Source organism: Crocuta crocuta, unplaced genomic scaffold, assembly GCF_008692635.1.
Source record: "Crocuta crocuta isolate KB4526 unplaced genomic scaffold, BGI_CrCroc_1.0 scaffold761, whole genome shotgun sequence".
Taxonomy (NCBI): domain Eukaryota; kingdom Metazoa; phylum Chordata; class Mammalia; order Carnivora; family Hyaenidae; genus Crocuta; species Crocuta crocuta.
In genome coordinates this window covers 569570-590201 of record NW_027528354.1, presented here as the reverse complement: position 1 = coordinate 590201, position 20632 = coordinate 569570, and the positions used below count along the sequence as shown (strand labels likewise).

Below are 20632 nucleotides of genomic sequence, written 5' to 3'. Positions count from 1 at the left end.
TTATTAAAAAAAAAAAAAAAAAAAAAGGTTTCTTTTTGCAGGAGAAAGGGCCAAAGAAGAATTCAAAGGCCAAGCCTCCATTTAACAAATGATCTCATACTCTGACATGCTTGGACAGAAAGGAGCAACTGTCCTACTCAATACATTTTCCGATATGAATTCCTGACCAACCCCAGTGCCGTTAAGAACAAAGTTCTGAAGCAAAAATGCCATGCCACATAAGCCTGGACATGCTTACTTTCAGCTGTCTATTTCTCACAAGTTAAAAAAAAAATCTATCTGTGGAAGACTCTTGGCACAAACGTGTCTTGGTGTAGTTTACTGGAGCCCTCTGCCTATAAGGCAAAGAGTTTCCTGTGCAGTCCCTGCCTCAAATCTAAATCCTGCCTTTATCCCACCTCATCTCCCTAACTGAGTTACCGAGAGCATGACTTGCACATTTGCTGGACAGTATGATGACAAGTCGTAGCTCATGAGCCACACCTGCATTTGGGCAGGGCTTCTCCCCAGTCGGATGTCCCCCATTTTTACTCTCCTCCAGACCCCAGGACCCTCACTCTGGGACAAGGGTCCTACTATGTGCATGCAAGAAGCTCAGAACACCTTCCAGACCTGGGAGGCAATGCTGGCCACCTAGTGTAACCCCTATGTGGGTGTTCCCAACACTAAAGATTTCTCCAAACCTAAGGCTCTGGGTAAAAATGCTCTATTTTCAAGGACCCTAGGTAGATTAAATCCTGACGAAGGAGGTTAGTTAAAGTGAAGGAAGCATGCATCTTATTATATGGCAGATGTTAACATAGTAACAATAGCTATCCTTTGTGGAGGGGTCACTATGTGCCAGGCACTTTACATGTGCCTCTTACATATGTCTTTAATCCTCATGGTAACCCTCTGGGGTAGATATTATTATCAACTGCGTTTTATAGCTGAGTGGGTCAGTTAATTTGTCCATCCTCACGGTAACCCTCTGGGGTAGATATTATTATCAACTGTGTTTTATAGCTGAGTGAGGTCAGCTAACTTGTCCAAGGCGTGGCAGCTTGCCAATGGTTAGGCCACAGTTGAAACCTGGGCCCTCTGCTTCTAAATGGGTGTGCTAGACCACCTTCCACTGGCTGCCTCAGTAAGAAACAACTGCACCCAGTGAAATAATCAAGCATAGCTTTTAAAAATTAGGGTTTTATACAGAGAGGATTCTGGCTGCACTCATAATATCACATACTGAAACATTTTCTAAATTGCATATCTGAACACCCCACATGGATCACTGCTACCCCTGATGATTAGACTTTCAAGAAATGAAATAAAAGCTCCTTCACTAATGGTCATGACCTAACACGCTGTATAGTGAATTTTCCTTTCTAGTTTACCATGGTGTTTTTAGCGCCACTGTGGCTTCTTTCCGACAGCTGTTAGAGTTTCAGGCCTTTTCCTAAGGGGGCAGGGATTTCTGTTTATCTATCTTATTTTCCCCACAGCATCTAGACAACTCCTTACATATGTTAAGTGGACAGTAAAAGGCTGTTGAATAAATACATGAAGAGAGGAGAAATGTATGTGTTACTTAAAATGTTTCCTCTAGGGTCGCCTGGGTGGTTCAGTTGGTTAAGTGTCTGACTTCGGCTCAGGTCATGATCATGCAGTTTGTGAGTTCAAGCCCTATGTTGGGCTCTGTACTGACAGCTCAAAGCCTGAAGGCTGCTTCAGATTCTGTGCCTCCCTCTTTCTCTCAGCCCTTCCCCTGCTCACACTGTTTCTCTCTCTCTCTCTCTTTCTCTCTTGGGACTAAACATTAAAATTAAAAAAAAAAAAATGCTTCCTCTAAATGCCCCACAGTAGGAAACATTAATAGTTCACATTAGTGCTTTTAAACTGGAATCTTCTGTGGAAATCACACATATTCAAAAGGTAAAAGTAGGTCTTGTTGGGTTGAAAGAGAGGGACTACCACAAATTTCAGGAATTTCAATCTTTTGTTCAGGTTAGCATCCTGGTGCACTTAGCTGAGTTAACATGGGGGNTCTCCTCTCTCTCTCTCCCTTTGCTCCTCCCCTACTCACCCTCCCCCCACAAAAAGTTAACAAGTTAACATGCATGAAATTATAAAAACCTAGATAGAGGGCACCTGGGTAGCTCAACTGGTTGAGCATATGACTTCAGCTCAGGTTATGACCTCATGGTTTGTAAGTTCAAGCTCCACACCGTGCTCAATATTGTTAGTGCAGAGCCTGCTTTAGATGATCTGTCCCTTTCTCTCTCTGCCCTTCTCCTGCTCTCTCTCCCTCTCAAAATTAAGTAAAAATTTAAAACATTAAAATAAAATAAGAATATAGACATTTACAAGAATGAGTAAAATACATAATAGTATAAGCTTAATTACTAACATCTTTTTACTTTAATTTTAACTGGTTGGTTTATACATTTAGTTAAAATGAGTAAACTCTCACTATTAACTATATATATTTTAATTTATATATATATATATACATATACACTAGTATTAGATACATATACATGTACATACACAAACTGTTAACATACCATCTTCTGGAGAAGGGCACCTCAAAATCCAAGACGGAAATTTCCCAGCCAAGTAACAGCAACAAGTACGAAAGACCACTCCCTTCCCCTAACCCCTACACCTCTTCTTTTCACAAGTAGTTCTCTAATAAGTACTACACAGAGAAAAGTGATAGAACCTCTCTCCTGAAACATGGATGTAAGAGCTTGGCGGTCCCCACTGTGAATTTACTTTGCACCCCCTCCTCAAGGAGTGCTCAGCACACAGACAGGGTCACAGCTCAGACCCTTCCCAGAAGAAGCTGCATCACCATCATCTGAAAGGCTTGTGCCATCTTGAAATATCAGATATTTTCCTACTATAGGGTCTGATCTTTGATGTTTTCAAGAGTTTTGCTACTCAAAGTGTGTCCTTCTGATCACAGCATTTGTATCACCTGGGAGCTTACTGGAAATGCAAGCTCTCAGATCCCACCCCAGACTTAATGAATCAGAAATTTCATTTTTAAGAGTCTAGGAATTTTGAATGCACCTTAAATTTCAGAAGCCCAGCTTTAGACCTTGAAAACAATCCATTATATGCTATTATCTATTTCAGACCATATTTCCAGACATGGTGGCAAGACCCTGACTTTAGATGTTTGGGATCAAACTGTAATTAATGTTACTTCCGAGAGGTCCAACTGAGTAGAGGAAAGGGAAAACCAAAACAAAAGACCACCTTGGAAGACTTGAGCTGAGTATAATGTTTGGTGGTTCTACAGTAGCTACGCAAACAAAGGGATAATAGCCCCTAACGTCCTTCCTACAGAGAATTTCCTCTGGTTCTTTCCTCTACTGCTGACCTCTCTAAAATGAACTGTGCTGACATAACATAGGCCCAAATGCTACTAATACTTTAAAAAAATGTACACACAGCCACTTACAATCCCTGAGCTTGAAAGGGCCTCTTCTCACCCACTGCTCTGAAATTCAAGGACTAGAACGGAGAGCTTCAGTTTCCTGTCAGGCCACAATCTGAACTGCAAGGCGCACTGGTCACGTGAGCTAATGCTTTTAAATGATCATTATCGGCCAGTGGTAGAAACGATCGACTCTGAAAACACCGGCCACATTACTGGGAAATCGCTTACGCACTGTCAAAAGATTTTCCTGTTCATAGATGGAAACTCTAGTTCATCCTGATTAACCCTTCAGCATCCCACTGCATTCCCTTCCACCTTAATATCCAAATTCCATGTGCTATACACACTGATGCCTGATTTATTATAATCTCTTTGCAAATTAACTATTTTTTTCTTCTGTGCAAAGTTCATCTAAATTTGCTTTGCTTTCCATTAAGGTATTCTGATAGCTAGATAAGCTATAAAAATATGCAGGCAATTTTTAAATGGACTTTTTAGTGCAGGTTAAAAAAATTAAAATGATGGCATTGGGAGTGGGGTGGAGGAGGAGAACGTGTTGGCAGAGTATCGGGCATTAACCTGTATTAGAAAGACTGAGGACCACAGACATAAGTCTTTCTGCTCAACTGAAAATCTGAGTACACGAAACTCAACTGCACTCACTTTGATGGCCACGGAATGGTTTCCAAGTGGGACCAGGACTAATGACCTCACTTCTTTGTGTTCTTAGCATTCTTAGCCCATTAATGGCTTTCTCTTAGGTTAACTGTCACCGGCGTCTCTGATGTTTCCCCCTGAATTCAAGTAGTTGTGTCGAAGTACTTACTATTTCAAGTTTGATAGTTTCTGATGCTTCTATATACTGCATGGGGAATAGAAAGTACATCAGAATTTCAAATTTTCCCTTGGGATAGAGCATATAACTAAATAATAGGATATGGCTCTATTAATTTTGAACTTCTGTATGTGAAATTGTGATTAGTCACTCAAGATTATGTGTATTTGTGTGTGTGAGAGAATGTAGGGTCTCTACTCTCAAAAAATCATCCATGCACTGACGCTTACCATAAAGATGTTCCTATTTCCTTCCCATCCTTCTTTGCACCCCTTTTCCAAGAGAAAACACTAGATGTTCATCTTGAAATGTTTTGCATATTTATTTCTTAAAATTACTTGAGGTCTGAGTCATGGTATTTGAAGCCCCAAGTGCTACTTTAAATAGGAATGATGTATTGCACTCAATTTCTATTTCAGATCAGGCCCATAATGAAACTCTGTTGAAATGATTTTTTTCTTTCATTTGGGCACTTATCACAGTGTTCCTTTTGTGATAAAACATATAAATTAGATTTTCAGGTATCTTGGCTAAAAATGAGTACAGGTAAATTTATATCCAGAATTATTTTGTTAATTAATGTGGTATATATTTGAGCCCCTCCTCAGGAAAACACAACTATACATCAACCAGGCAAAATAATGAAGATGATGTATTCTTCAACACTCTTAAGTATGGTAAAATCTTTTTCCAATAAAAAAAAGCTATAGACTTAAAAACTGTTTCACTGAACTTATTTTTAAAAGCCTGTATTAAATAATGCACTAAAACGCTTTGAAATTCCCTTTTCTGTTGGGTCAATATATTTTCTTCTTGGCTGTGGATGGAACCAGGCTTAAACTGGGTGGAATCTTAAATGAACTCAAATTTGATATCTTGTTTTCTCATTCACAGGAAGAAGGGATTGGGAAATGAGCCCTCACTTGGCCTGATGTCAACAGGGATAGAATATATTTCCTTTCCTTTGTTAACTATTAAATAACCCACTGGAATCTTGGCATGTTTACTACTTTCTCCACCAAGAATTTAAAAAATATCTTGATGTGCTACTTAAAGTGATATACTCCCCAATTTTATCATTTGGGATCAATACAGGGCATCTTTTATCTTATGTGCTGGATACGACACTTCAATTGGACTGAAATGTTTTATCCAAGAAAAATTTTGTGTTTCAGGAGGCAGTAAAACTCCTCCTCTATATGGCAAAAAGATTCATTGCAAAATTCGATATATTAAGAAAGGTGGCTTGGGAGATAAGTACTTGCCTCAACTGACCACAAGTTATTTTGAAAAAGTGCTTGGGGATAGACCATGAAGTTCACTTTGGGAAAATTTTGTGGGTAGAAGAGAAAGAGGTAGAGAGGTATATTCTTAATGCATGGTCTCTGGGAAAGCTGGGATGTCTATCTCGTTTCTTTTATTCTTTGCGCTACATCCCCCTTTCTCGCATATGGGATGTTTGATACACTGGAAACTGTTCAAGAGGTTCACAAGCCAAAGACCAGGGGTGCTGTGGTTAGCTTCACCAACTCCCTGTTGCAATGCACAGGTCTGAGCTTCTCTCTGGTATTAGGATTGGCAGTCCTTGTCCTGGGGACTCAGAACAGCACCGAATGTGGAAAATGTAATTCAATCCAACAAACATTTATTGAACACGCATGCCACGTGTACAGTAGGGAATTAATACGAGGTCCTGGGGCACCAGGGTGGCTCAGCTGGTTAAATGGCTGACTCTTGATTTTGGCTCAGGTCATGATCTCACAGTTCATGAGTTCAAGCCTGATGTTGGGCTCTGGGCTGACAGCACGGGGCCTGCTTGAGATTCTCCCTTTCTCTCTGCCCCTCCCCTGCTTGCCCTCTCTCTGTCTCTCTCAAAAATAAATGAATAAACTTAAAAAATTTTTTAAAAATGAAATAAGGTTCTTGTTTTCAAGAAGCCTGTTGTCTAATGGGAAGACAGACTTGTATGTTACTAGATGTAAGTGGGTTCTGTTAGAAGAAAAAACAAAGTGTCCTGAGAAGGAGACATTTTGGGTGGGGAAGAGAGGGCAAAGTTTCCTGAAGGGGTGGCATGTGAGCCTTGAAAGCTGCATCAACCTGCAATAGGTAAAAGCAGGTGGTGTGTGGGTGTGAGACATTCTGGGCTGAGGTACCACAGCAAAGCACAAGTACTAATGGCAATATGCAGGCATGAGTGTAGCGTTTAGAGGAATGAGTGTTTCCACCCGGGGTTCAGATCACAGTTAGGCCTTGCATTGAATGTCATGCAAAGGCATCTGGAATTAAGGCAAATGGGGGGACATTAAAAATTTCCACTGTGCTTCCCCAAGACCAGGTGTGTGTTTGAAGAAGAGTCTCTTTATGTTCCCAAGGGAGGAAAGAGATGAGAATCATTCACATACCATTTTCTTTTCTTTCTTTCAAGTCTCCATTCCCACAGTAGCTAAGAATGTGAGGGTGTGATCTATATCTGAGGTCACAGGGAATTTAAGCAATGGGAAGAAAGGGATGAAAGCATGTCATTGTTTTTATATACACACTAATTCCAAAAACCAACAGCAGGGAAAGAGGAGAAAATATTTAGGAGCTTTTAAGCAAAATGGACCCTTTGACCTAAACTTGTGCTTTCAAGTTAACAAAATTTCAAAGCTTCCTCTCAGAGACCATTTACAAAAATCTGGCCTCTTGAAGGCTGCCAGGCCTGAAGCTGTGGGCAAGGTTCTTTCCTGAAGAGATTGGCTTCCTCCCAAGACTGGAAAATGGAGGTCGATAGCTCTATCTTTTAACACGGCTACAGCTGAAAATGACAACACATGCCTCAGTAACCTCTTGGCGAAAGTAAATCCTGTGAGGGAGAAGTACACGGAGATGATGACAATGTGAGAACCTTTAAAAACGAAACAACCATAAAAAATTCTGCCTGAGAATTGCTCTCTGAGCATCACGTCCTTGGGTTAAGTTGTTCAAAGCATAGTGCATCCAAACACTTCAAATAGAGGTTTTCAAGCTCTTGGTAGCAGTGAAACTCTTTTCCAAGATAATCTTCTATTTGAAAAAGCAATGAATCACCTCTACATCCATACACTGGCAATGAATAATTGGGAAATGAAGTGATGCATGGTTTTCCTCGGCTGCTTTACAACTGTCACTGGGCCCCTGGTGTGCATCAGAAGAAGGCTGCTCTTAATTCATGGTAACTGACTTATATATGCAGAAAGGTGGCCTCTGGCAGGAACCTGCCAGCTCACATGCCAGACTATTAACTAGGGAAAAAATCCCATTTCATAGGTGAGAAAACTAACAAGAAACAAAGGGATTATCTGACCCACAGACAATGAAAACAGTGCAGGTTAATGGTGTGTGTGTGTGTGTGTGTGTGTGCGCGCGCGCGCACGCGTTGGGGGGAAGAGTGCATAGGGTAAGATTGAAAGTCATCCCAGTAGCTATCAAAATATAAGAAACCACGATGCTACAATATGTTTACATGACTTTTTTCTTAGTCAATTTTATATGGAGTAAACATATCCATCCACATTACTTGAGGGTTTGTTCTAAGCACTGGGAAAGCAGATGGATATAAATATAAAAATCCCTGCCCTTATGAAGCTTACGTAAAGTGAGGGCGACAGAAAATACACAAATATATAAAATATGAACTCTGATAGATGGTAATGAATGCCAAGTAAAAAAGTAAATTAGGGAAGTGTAATAGAAGCATTGGAATAGAACTGGGGAGCTGGAAATGGACACACGAAGTCCAGAGAAGGCCTTCCCAGGAAGGTGACCTTTGAGCAAAGACCTGAAGAAAGTGAGAGAGCAGTTCTTGACACAGGATGTCAAGGTGAATTCGAATTTCAGATACACAGAGAACGATGTTTTAGTATAAGCATGTTTCAAACACTGCAGATCATTTGCTAAGTCTGGCAACCTGACCTGGGACCGCCTGGGGGAAGCACAGCCAGCAGAAGGGACAGCAAGTGAAAAGCAAGGCCGGCAGGCAGAGTGGGAGGAGAGCGGAAGGAAGAGGCTAAGTGGAGAGTCCAAGAGGAATCAGGGTGGAGTTGATGCAAAGCCCTGGGGCCCAGGAACCTGGGAGGATGTGGGGCTGTGAGAATTCTGAGATGAGTGACATGCTTTGATTTAGGTTTTAATAGATCATTCTGGATACTGTGTTGAAAATAATACCACACGGGGGTGTGGGCAAGGGTAAGAGCAGTTAGGATGAGCATCATTATGCTCTGATGATGATGATGATGATGATAGTAATAATAATATACACCTAGACATATGCACCAAAATGTGGATATAATTCTGGGGGAATGGCCCCTGAAGGTCCCCATTCATGGACTCTCCATTGAGAAATGCTGGTATACATTTGTGGGAAGAAAGGAATCAGTCTTACAAATAAATTATACTTAACTTAGTAAAAATGCTACCCTAAGGAATTTGCTTTAATCGCTGCATTTTCATCCTTAAAAACAAATAAAGAATCTACTCCTGAAATCATTACAAGCACTATATGCTAAATAACTTGGATGTAAATTAGAAAATAAAAAAAATTAAAAACAAACAAATAAATAAGCTTTCATCCAAAAAGGGGCAAGTTTCTGAAAAATATCCTACTGTTGATATTATCAGGGACTATGACATGAAGCTAAGGACTTAGAGAACCTGCCTTTTCTGAATCCAACCACATGTGGTGCCAGGTGGGTTCTAAAACTAAGGTTTCCAAGTGGATTGAGACTTGGCTTCATGGTTAATGTTTCCATTTTTACTGACTTACGCAAAAGGGAGGGTGTTTCAAAGATCATACACATGAAGGTAGTTCTACTCCAAAACCCCATGAAGATGGAGAATCTACTATTATTATCTGCCTAATATACTTAATTTTATTATGAAAATAAGCCATAAATACTTCAAAACTACTAAACACACAATGACAGTGTTACATGTTGTAGTTCAAGTCAAATAAAATCAATTTGTCTTCTTTCAGGAGCAGTTGGCTAAAAAAATCCTTTCTCTTCAGGTGAAATTGCTGATAGTTCATCAATTTTTGACCTATAAAACCAGGGATTTCATGATCAACTTAATGAAAAGGTATAGAGAATCATCTTATAGTAGCTTACCTTTCAAAAATTAAATTATATAGCTTCTCTGAGAAGAGTGAAGAAAAATGATTTTAATTATGATAGTAATTTAGTCACCTGGAGCCATGCCATAAGTAGGTTAGACTCTCCATAGATGTCTGACATTCCCCATTCCCCAAACTCCGTATTGTGTCTAAGTGAAGTTTTGGCTGTTTCCTCAGCATCTTCACTTGCTCCTGGGAAGAATTCCTGCTAAGCGCACATCTCGATATTTAAGATCTGTGGACTTTAATGTACTATGAAATGAAAATACAATAAAACAAGCCCATAATTACAAAATTCTAGTTATGAAGTGGAGAGAGAGGTGTATGAATATATTGTATAGGCACACTTCACTTAGCTGACAAATCACCAACTTGAGGCTTGTGAAATGTACAAGTCTGCCTGCATACATTTACCTGTGGGAAATCTGACCTAATGAGAAACACCTGCTTGTCTCAGGTAACCTACTCACACAAGGAAGAGGCATTGTTAAGTTCAAGAACTGGTCTCTTAGAGCTTCTGAATTCGGTCAGTTGGGTAATACCCCAACATTAACTACCCTGGACTTGGATTAGCCATGCCTGCTGCTGCAAAGAGCAATTACTCTGAGAACATTCCTGTTGTCTGCTTACAAGGAATACACTTTCAATGCTGCCTTTACAGTCCAAGTTGCAGGAAGGAGTTATTAACACTCTAGAACTGGTCTTTTGAAATTGTCTAAGTGTTTAATTCAAAACTTCACGTAGCAAATTAGTACAAAGATGAATATGTAATCTTGAAAAATTTTCTCTGTGGAGTTTTTTATGCATGTCGGCACCTTAATTCTTATTTACCAACCATTTAAAACAACATGCATGTAAAAATAAGTTTGGAAAGAAATAACAAGTGCAACTTGAAACATCAAGTGCATGCTGGCTGATTTTTGAAAATTTCTCAGATCATCAATTACTACTCCGTATTTACATAATTTCCTAAAGACAATCCTAAAAACTGGATGTAAACCAATTCACATCCTATTCAATGAGCAAAAACCGTATTTTGCAACGTTTCCCTAGTGACCTACGACCAGGTTTTCCCTCTGTGAAGCCCCTTAAATTCAATTACAGTTTACAGCAGTTCCTCTTCTTTGCACAGACAGAGAGAATGTGCAAAGCACAGATCACCTCAGTGGATTTCACAATATGCTTTAAAGGCCAAGGAAGCACTGTTTTCTGGCCCATTACTCCCCAGAAAACCTAATTACAATTCAGATACTGTATGCGATGAAGGCCAGGAGTGGAGGATGGCAAAATCCCTTGAAAATCCGTAAAGAGGCAACCTGCTGCTTTGGAAGACGAAGGCCTTCTCTCCCAAAGGATTCCGGCCTCACAATCAGGCTTTAAATCTTACCTGATACGAACAGTTCTCCTGATGTACCATCTCAGTGCATCCTAGGGCACAGACCCCAAAGCACGACTGCTCGGCGAGGCTGCCGAGGCAAAGCGCGGAGCATCCACTGGCGGAGAGAACGCCCTGGGAAGGCAGGGGCTCCCCGCAGATTAAAATGGATGCTGTTTCGCTGATCAACCTGCGCAGTGGCACTGCCTGTGCCGGGAAGCGCGCAGCGAGCCGAGCCGCTCTCCTCGGAAACCAGCAGTGAGGCTCACAAACATGGAGCTAGGACTGGGCTGGGGGAGGGGGCGCGCTCATCGCTGGCACAATCAGCCAATTATATTATAGGCACAAAGAAAAGGATCAGTCTGGGGCTGGTGTGACCTTCTGGTGCTTTATGAAGGCAGTTAACTGATGTGGAAACATTCTAGTCCTCATTAAAGGGAAAAAGGCCAGCGAGGGAGAGGGAGAGAGACAGACACAAATCAATGTTGCAGTTGAACATTTCTAACCTCCGGCATCATCCTTCCAGCCCTCGGATGCTCCTTGCGTGGTGCTCTGAAAAAGAGGCCTTAAGGATCCTTTCGGAACTTTTAACATGCAAAGGGGAAAACAATCCATTCTGCATATTGACACTGAAGAGAGCTTTCTGTGTTGGGTTTTTGAAGTGTTTGTCAACTTTATAACTAAAAGGAGGGTTTTCACTCATTTAAAAAATGGTATTTTGTAATTTTGTGGATTCCCCACTTTTTATTGGCTCTTAGCTGCTTCTTAAGTCAAACAGAAATCAAGTGAAATAATTATTTCTAAAATTTTTTTTAGGGAGAGAGCTGATTCAAGTATTAAAGTCAGTATATAATTCATTCATTGTGTGAAAATGAAAGTAAATTATAGAACTCAATGCCATAACTTGAGTATATAGATATCCCCAATATAGGACATATGATCCTAGAAACAGGCCATTCTACTTAAGAGGCTGTAATGGAAAGAATTCTGGACTTGCAGATAGTATGCGGAGAAAATACATGCTTCTGGGGAGAAAAGGGAAACAATTTTTGAAGTACTTCAGGGTCATCCTGGGACTTTTAGAACATGTAAAAGGAACAACCAGGCCTGTAAATTCTTGAAGCTAATTTAATTACAGAAAATTAAGAAAATAAACAATAAAATAAAATTTCCTTATCTAAATTACTCAGCTGCCGTAGGCAATCTGTTTTGTTGTTTCTTAATAAAATGGCCCTGAGCACATAAATGGTACTCTATAAAACCTTGACTGAATTTAAACCACCAAATTAAAAAAAAATTCAATAGCGTTATTATTCTTAAGCAATTTTTACCTATCTATCCACCTCCTCAAAAACTCTTACTACTAACCACACAGTTTTCATTATGCTGCTGACAGAGAAAAACAAGTACTTTTTGCCTGAGGAATGAAATGAACTTGTTTGACAACTTTCGCCTCAATCCCTGTCTTCAGGAATGGTGGGAATTTGTGTTAGGAATAGATGGTGATATATTTATAATTTTGTAACAACGCCTCTATTGCTTGGAAAGAGAAAAAACTATTTTTTAAAAAATAAATATTCTTAATTTTCGCTACTTTAGGTCACGCAGGAGAAAAGTTTGCTACCTGAGTTTAACTCCAGTGAAACATTCACATGTGGGGTTTCAGCATCCTACTGAGGGGAGTCGTCAGGAAGGCCCAACTGATGATCTCACAGGTTTGCATTTCAGCATGGGGCTCAATGGGTTCTAATGAAAAGTCCTCTGGACACATACCCTGAGGAAGGTCACAGCCCATCTCTGTAGAATATGAGAGAAAGACGGGCCATGTAACACGGGCAGGACTCTTTAGGCCTGTTCATTGGCAGGTGGCACAATGAAAGCTTGATGAATGAAGCAGAAGCCTGATTTATATCATAAGTCTTATGACTTAAATGCAGGATGAAGAAAAGAGAAAAGCTTTCCAGGTAAAGGAAACAATATTCAATACATCTTCATATCCCAAACTCCGTCCTTCTCTACTGAGCCAGGACAGAGACAGAGATGTCTGTGAGGAGCGCCTTGCTATATAATTACCTAGGCAAATGTTCTGGAATCCTAAGTATGTGCAAGGAAATGTAGGTCATAGTGAAAACTTCCTTTTGCAAGGTAGCAAATAAGATGAAATGAAAATTCTATACCTAATATAGAAGGCATACCTCAACTTTCCAAGACAGAACAGCTTTACCTACAAAGGCTGTTAAAACTTTACTGAAGTTACTACTCCCTCAATATAAGACCTCAAGACTCAGGAACATGCTTTCAAGCTGTACAAGGCCTAAAAAGTCACTTCCTGGACTCTGTTCTCTTCTGAAAACTAAAGGCTCTGGGATAGATTACATAAGCTCCTGAAGACATTTATCATGTGTTGTTTAAAAAAAAAAAAAAGCCTAAACATGATCCCACTCTTCACAGTTGCTGTTCCATAAATAGCGGAAGTGACTCAGAGGTGGCTCTGGGGAGAACAGATTTCTGACAATTGTATCCCAAATCCTGTCAAAAAACCCTCTCAAGTGGTATAAACAAGATTAAAAAAAAAAGTAATATATCAAGTCAGCTTCCCTTTATAGTCATTCATTGGAGAGGACTCTGTGTTACAATTTAAATTATGATTTGCTAGTACAAAACACTTTAAACAGAAACCAGCTGTTCCAAGAACATTTAAGCTAGAATAACTAACCAAACTACAGTAACATTTGTCATTTTTGGACCAAAAAATATTTGCGAACTGTTAAGTATGGTCTGTGTAGCATAGATTCTTTTTTTCTTCTTAGGTCTTCACAATTTTCCTTCCCATAAAAAGTATTGGTTTTCAGATTTGGATGGGACCTCATGAGATACACTGCTATTTTCCAGATATGGAAACTGAGGCCTCAGAAAGTTGTGACCTGCCCCAAAATGTAAATCCTCCTCCTCAAACAACAAGCCATCAAAGTAAGAAAAAAAAACAACCTCCAGATTTTCCCAGGTTCATATCTTGTGAATGTGTTCTTACTAAACAATGCTAAATAAAGGCCCACTAGATTTGGAGAAATAAACTCCTTTGAGACAATGTAGGTTGGCTTTGAAATAAAAATTTTTCATAATGTGAGGTGCCTGGGTGGCTCAGTTGGTGAAGTGTCTGACTCTTGATTTTGGCTGAGGTTGTAATCTCACAGTTCAATTCATGAGTTCCAGCCCCCTGTAGGGCTCCATGCTGACAGTGTGAAGCCTGCTTGGGATTTAGTCTCTCTGCCTCTCCCTTGCTTGCATTCTCTCTCTCTCTGTCTGAAAATGAATAAATAAACTTAAAAAAAAACTATCATAAGGTAAGAGGTTGCACTAAATCTGAATCAAAGGTACGTTTAAAAGGAAGAAAAATTAGAATATTTCCTGATTTAAGCTATTTTTCTGCCATTGAGCAAACTATGGTGTTTGTCAATCCAGAAAAATATTTGTTCAATTGTGGCAGTTACTAGCAACAGAATCAAAGAGACTTTTTGGGTAGTTAAGCGTAGTGATAAAAAATCACATCTACAGGTCATGTGAGCATACAGTTTCAAAAGTGAATTACTGAGGTCAGGGACTGACTTGGAGGGGGCTTCAGGAATTTTCTGGCATAAGCTGTGTGATTTGATAAGGGCTTGGCTTACACAGGTGTGTACGTTTGCCAAAACTCAGTGAATAATATATTTAAAATTTGTGCATTTCATTGTACGTAAAATTTATCTCAAAAGAATTTTTAAAATCTGCTTAACTAATTTTGAACTGTAGTTAATGATATGCAGGCTGAAGTCTTTAGAGGGAGGCTTAGTGAAACTTTGAAATGCATCAAATAGCTGAGCTGAATTGATGGCGAGGTAGAGGGATAGTTTGATGGAAAGCCGTGAGAAAGCAAGCTTAGTAAAATATTAACTGTAGAATCTGGATGGTGCATAAGTGGGTATTCACCTAAGAACCATCCAGTTTGGAAATGTTCATAATGAAACTTTAGGGAAAAAAATGAAGTTATGGGGGGTGGGGAATATGAGCAAGGAAATCATTATCTTAAGCACTGTCTTAAACTTTTAAGCTTTTTCCTAGGAACTTTGGGAAAGCAGGTAGACATTTTATAAAGCTTTCAGTTGCAGTGGAAGGGACAGTGGAAGCAAAGGAATTATGAGGGAAATCAATTCTGTCCACATCAGGAGAACTGATGTTCTGTGTTCACCCAAAGAACACAATCGAAAACACCCACAACAATGAACCTTAGTTTCATTGGTTTACAAAGTGCTTTCCCCAACATCTCCCTCGATTCTTAAAACCTTGCAGTTTGAAATAGATTCCCATTCTGTGTCATGTAAAGAAGTGTTTCTGTCCTCAAGGAGTTTGGTAAGAGAAATAAGGCAGTATATAAATGACTGCATATAACAATTGGTGATTTAAGTATCTTCAACGAGACTTTGTGTTTGCTCACTAGGAATTCCGGAGACGAAGAGAATGTTTAGCTGGGTAAACCAGGAGACTGCAAAAATCTTGTTGATTTGGTTGTTCACTTCTTGAATACCTATCTTTTCTATTTCTAGACTAATGCAAGTTTACTTAGAACGTAGATCTTAACTGGTTTATTCAGTGCTAATACCCCCCAGCATCTGAAGTAGTATCTGGCATATAAGAGGCTCTCATTTAATTCATTAATTCATTCATTTAAATATTTTTAAATGAATGTATAAATGATCATGACCTTCAGAAAGTCACCTCATTTATCTTAGGGCTTAGTTTCCTCCTCTATCAATGGAGGATGCTGATTCCTTGATTACTGGGTTGCTGACAGGATGAAACGAGAATAACATGTAAAATAGCTCTTAGGTGCTCAGAAGAGGAGCAGAAATGGATTTTACCCCCTCTTAATTCAAGGCAATACAAGAGCTCAAGAAAAAAAGAGAGGCCTGAAGGATGGAGGTCATAGTGGGAATGGAAAGGAAAAGACAAAGGGAAGCTTACATGAGACACTGTGAAAAATGAACCGATGCGTCCAGCCAGTGATCTGACATGGGAGTGAAGAAGACAAGGAGTTACGAGGCTTTGAGACCAACCACGGTGGAGTAAAATTGGTGCTGTGCAAAGAAACAGGGAAGTCGGAAGGAGGAGCCGATTCTGGGGAACTGGGCTGCAGTAATATGTTCTTTTATTTTTCACCATAAAGTTCTGAGTTGAAGATGCAGAAGGCAACTGGAGCTCAAGAGAGAAGGCAGGCAAACAGAATTTGGGATTTGTTTGTAGAGAGAGGATAGTGAAGCTGTAGAAAGTTAGATGAAGGGAGAGACTGTAGAGAAAGCTAGTAAGAAACAAAGACATCCCTGTGGTAAACACAATAATGACCTCCCAAAGTATTTACAGCCTAATAGCCACCTAGGAGAGGGGAATTAAGGCTAAGCAGGTGACCTTGAGGAGGGAGATTATCCTGGTTATTTAGATGGGCCCAATGTGACCACAAGGGTCCTTAAGGTAAAAGGAGGAGGCAGACGAGGAAGAAACAGAGATGGCAGTATGAGAAAGGCTCTGCCAGTGTTGTTGGCTTTGAGGACAGAGGAAGAGCTCACAAGCCAACGAATGCAGGAGGCCTCTAGGAAAGGAAAAGGCAAGAACACCTTGCCCTAGAGCCTCCAGAAGGAGCATAGCCCTGCCGACACATTGACTTTAGTCCAGTGACCACTTATGAACTTCTCACCTCTAAAACTATAGGCTAATTATTTGTACTGGTGATGTTGGGGTAAATTTTTATAACAGCAACAGAAAATTAGTACAATAATCTTGAGTAAAAGTCCACATTTAGAGGGGAAGAGGAGGGGAAGGCGGTGTGGTTGACAGGGTGAGAGGAAAATGAAAAATGTAGTAAGGGGTCATAGGGGGATTTTCTGGCAGAGCTAAATTGCTTCAAATACTTATTTTGCAAGAAAGTGGAAAAGACTAGTAGGTTGGAAGGTAAATACCACCAAAAGCCATTAGGTATGGTAATTAGTTCTGACTATTAGGAAGTCATCAGTTACTCTTACTGAGACAATAATCTCAGTAGTAGTGTGTTGGGATAGAAGCCAGGTTATAAGTGGTCAAGAAGTTGAGGGACTAAGTAGAAAACAGTGTATAAGGAAGTTTGTTGATGAATTAGAGCTTGAGTATATAGTGGAATCAGGGAGCTTGTGTTTTTGGCAGATTTTTAAGATAGGGGAGACTCAAACATCTATCTGTTCAGCAGGGAGGGGGCTAGTGAGAAGGGAGAAATTGAAGACAATGGGTGAAAAATAATCCCAAGGGCCAGGTCCTGGAGTTAGACAAGGAGCATGTGATGGGTCTTCCTTCAGTCGTGGACCTGAAGATATGATGAGCAAAGTTATGAAGCAGTGTTGAATCAGGAGATGGAGAAAGATGCAGGAGCACAGGTGGGGGGTATCGCGGGGTCCTTAAAGGAGCAGCAGGTGGTTAAGACCTGAAGGGCAGGGAGGGCCAGTGTGGAATCAGAGAGTCTGGACCAATATGGTGGAAAGCTTTTCCAAGATATTTTGTAGAGGGTTTTGCTGTATCACTTGAGAATATTCAGTTAATGCTATAGAAGAACAAGAGAAACAAATGGGATGAATGAAACTTGAAAGAGGTGTTAAGAAGAGATAATGAATATGTAGTAGATTGTCAGACATATGTGAAATGTGCAAGATGTTAAGATTTAGACAATGAGTAAGCAAGTAGACAGAGGCAGAATACATCATATGTGTTAAGTGCCAGTGAGTAAGTAAGTGTTAGACATGGATCAAGCATGTGTGTGCAAGTCATAGAGAGGAATAGAATGACTAAAGAAGTACCTAATATTCACAACACACTAACCAACCTGAGGCATTCAATATTCATTAGATGTACACTGACTGTCCACTGGTGACTTCCATTCTGGTCCTATGTGTCCTCTGCCCAAGAAATGCAAATATAATCCATAGCAGCTCATCAGAAGAGGAGGCAAGCTATAGAGGAAGCCAGAGGGACTTGCCCCTCTGTCTCTGATAAAGCAAATTGTATGCCATTGGCAGACATCTCTGTTTAATTGGGCCTCCTCTTTCAAATCTCAACTCTGGTTCCTAACCTTATCATCAACAGGGAAGGTGGCCATGGCAGAAAGCCTGGACACACAAATATCGTATAACCTAAGATTCAGATAGTGCAGTTGTATACCATACCATATGTGTGTCAGCGCGTCCCTTTTTCCTTGCTTTTTGATATGCATTTTAAACTGATTAAATGAACTATGATTTGAACATGTTAATTTGGTCTGTGACTTCTGGGATAGAGTGTCTGTAATGGACTCGAAGGCCCCTGTTGCATGAAGGTCATTGAGAAATATGACAGAGAGAATGCTTGGCATCAGAATATTCCCACATGCTCTGAGGCCCAGAAATGGCAAGTAAGAGAAGGATAATAATGAGATAAGTTATAATTTTTTTATCCTTAAACTTTAAGTAAGAACATGAGGCTCTGCTGTACATAAACATTTGAAAATAGAATTTTTTTTGAAAATAGAATTTATAGAAGTCAGTTACCGTCTTATTCCAACTATATTTTTACATTTATTTATTTTGTTGGATTGCACCACCTCAAGAGAATCTGGTTTCACATAGGTAAGTAGTGGGAAATGGTAGCAGTCCTTTTTAATAGCTTATGTTGCAATCTCTGATGTTTTTCATTAAATATACCTAAAAGCTTGAAAGCAAAATAACAAGACATTTATTTCCAGATTGACCTACTAACAATATATAGCAACCACTCACATTTCTCATAATAGACAGATAAGAAAAGACAGAGTGCGCACACTTCCCAGAGGTCATCTCTCTAGAACCAGACCTGCTCACTTGATGTATAGGGCATTCACCTGGCATTGCATTATCTACCTATTAGGCTTGATGAGGGTATGTGCCCGACAGATATGCGTGACTCTAACCTGGCAGTGAGCTGTGCTGGGCCCCTTGGGCATCTTAGATAATTTTTCCTTCTTGGAGATGTACAGGCATGACTTTTCAGTAAGACCAGTACAGAGGTGCCACCCACATGGTCAGTGACACATTTATAAGTACAGTTTTAAGGACTGTAAAGGACTACTTAAACCGGCAGGATAAATTCATATGCTGATGTAGAAAAAAGGGGTAGGGAGAAATACTTTGCATAGCTATGAGGGAATGAACCACTACATTTGGGCTAAAAGGTTATATTCTTCTTATTGTTGCTTTACAGGACCACTTTTCTCCAAAAGTACAAAGTCTCATAGACAATCTCATTTGTATCTATATTTGGAATTATTTTCAAATCTCAGAACTTTTTCATTACCAATTTGACTTGGGGGGGGTTTGGGGATGAGGTGTTTAGAAGCTCATAGAACAGGTGCAAGTGAGCCTCTAAAAATATCTCCTGCAACTCTGGGTTTCTACGACACAGTTTGAAACCTGATGCGTCAGGCAGTGCTATAGCAGGCAGCCTCCCTCTCCTTCTAGAATAATGCGATGGTTTATATTTCAATAGAATCTGCCAAAGTGCTTGTTTATTGGACACAGTCCTAGTCCTCTCCCCATAGTATTTTCTGGCCAAAGCTGACTGAAATTCGCACACTGTAGAAAAATAGTAACTGACTCAGATAAATTTGGGTGAAGTCTACATGGTTTTATCCCAAATTTATGTCAGTTTTACAGGATCATTTCTTTTCATCTCCATTTTCCAGCCTTTGGAGTCACAGAGAGCAGTAGTAGAAAAGTGAAAGGTGGTATAAACCTGCCAGGGCTAACACAAGACTTCAAATAAAAATTAGTTGGTATGTCAAGAGAACCCAAGCCAGAACTAGCACAGTGTGTGTGTGTGTGTGTGTGTGTGTATAGGGAAAGCAGGGGCAAAATCTCCCTTCATCCCTCTGGGTTTTTTAGTTGCCCATCTGCCTTCCCTACTGATATGAGTGCATGTAGCTACAGGAGTACCTGGCATCCCCAATGACAGAAAACGTGGTTCCTTTCTCTAAGGTGGTGGTGGTTGATTTAAAATCAGGTTAACAAAGTATTAGGGAAGGGGACTGACCCTCATCTTGAAGAAAGGTGACCTCTAGTGGACAACTGTGTTTTTTAACCAGTTCCAACTGTGAATAACATTAGAAAACAAAAATAATGTCAAAAGTATGCTTCATTGTTGTATTTATCTTTCAATGATATTTTTAATACTAACTATAAACATAAATGCATAGGTCTTCAGGTACATTAATGAAAGAGTTTAAAGTTACACTAATGCTACTACATCTAAAGTGACAATCTAGGCTGTCTTTGATGGTTCTGGAATTCACAGAGCCTTAGACCAGGAGTCACAGACCTGGGTTCCGGGATCAACTGTGCTTCTTGTTAGGCGAATTCTCTTGGGTGACGGCTTCATATCTAAGAGCCTCCATTTTCTAATCTATATAATGTTTGGACTAAAATACTATCATCTCCCTGCACCCACTAACCCCACTACTACTTTTAGGCTGTTAAATGGCTGTCTTTTCAAATTAAGTTTATTTTGCATACTGAGGTTTACAAATGAGCAACAACAAGGAAATTAATATCACAGTACATATTAGCATTGAGCAAGTCAACAAAAAACTATTAGATTTCAATTCAAAGTCTTCCTTATATAAATGTAATAAAGATAAAGGCACTGATTTTTTCCCCTTTTTTACACTGTGAAAAAAAATTCAAAAGCTACACACACTAGATCATTAGTTTGTGATGAAATTGTAGTTTATTATGAAAATTAGCTACTATTTTCAAAAGATTTATTTCACAGAATAAAACAAAGTAATGATAAAACAGAAACATA

General features: G+C 39.7%; 1 protein-coding gene across 4 annotated transcripts in view; it reads right to left on the bottom strand.

Annotated features, from left to right (window-relative positions):
* The window catches only part of SCHIP1 (schwannomin interacting protein 1), a 140433-nt gene that overhangs the window by 44139 nt on the left and 75662 nt on the right, over positions 1-20632 (bottom strand). The window contains exon 1 of one of the 4 annotated variants that reach the window (XM_077753756.1): positions 10781-11032. The exons of the other annotated variants lie outside the window; for them this stretch is intronic. Coding sequence (XP_077609882.1) covers positions 10781-10810 — 30 coding nt within the window. The 5' untranslated portion in view covers positions 10811-11032. Of the gene's footprint in view, positions 1-10780; positions 11033-20632 lie in introns of those variants that run through there. 4 annotated transcript variants of the gene reach the window in all.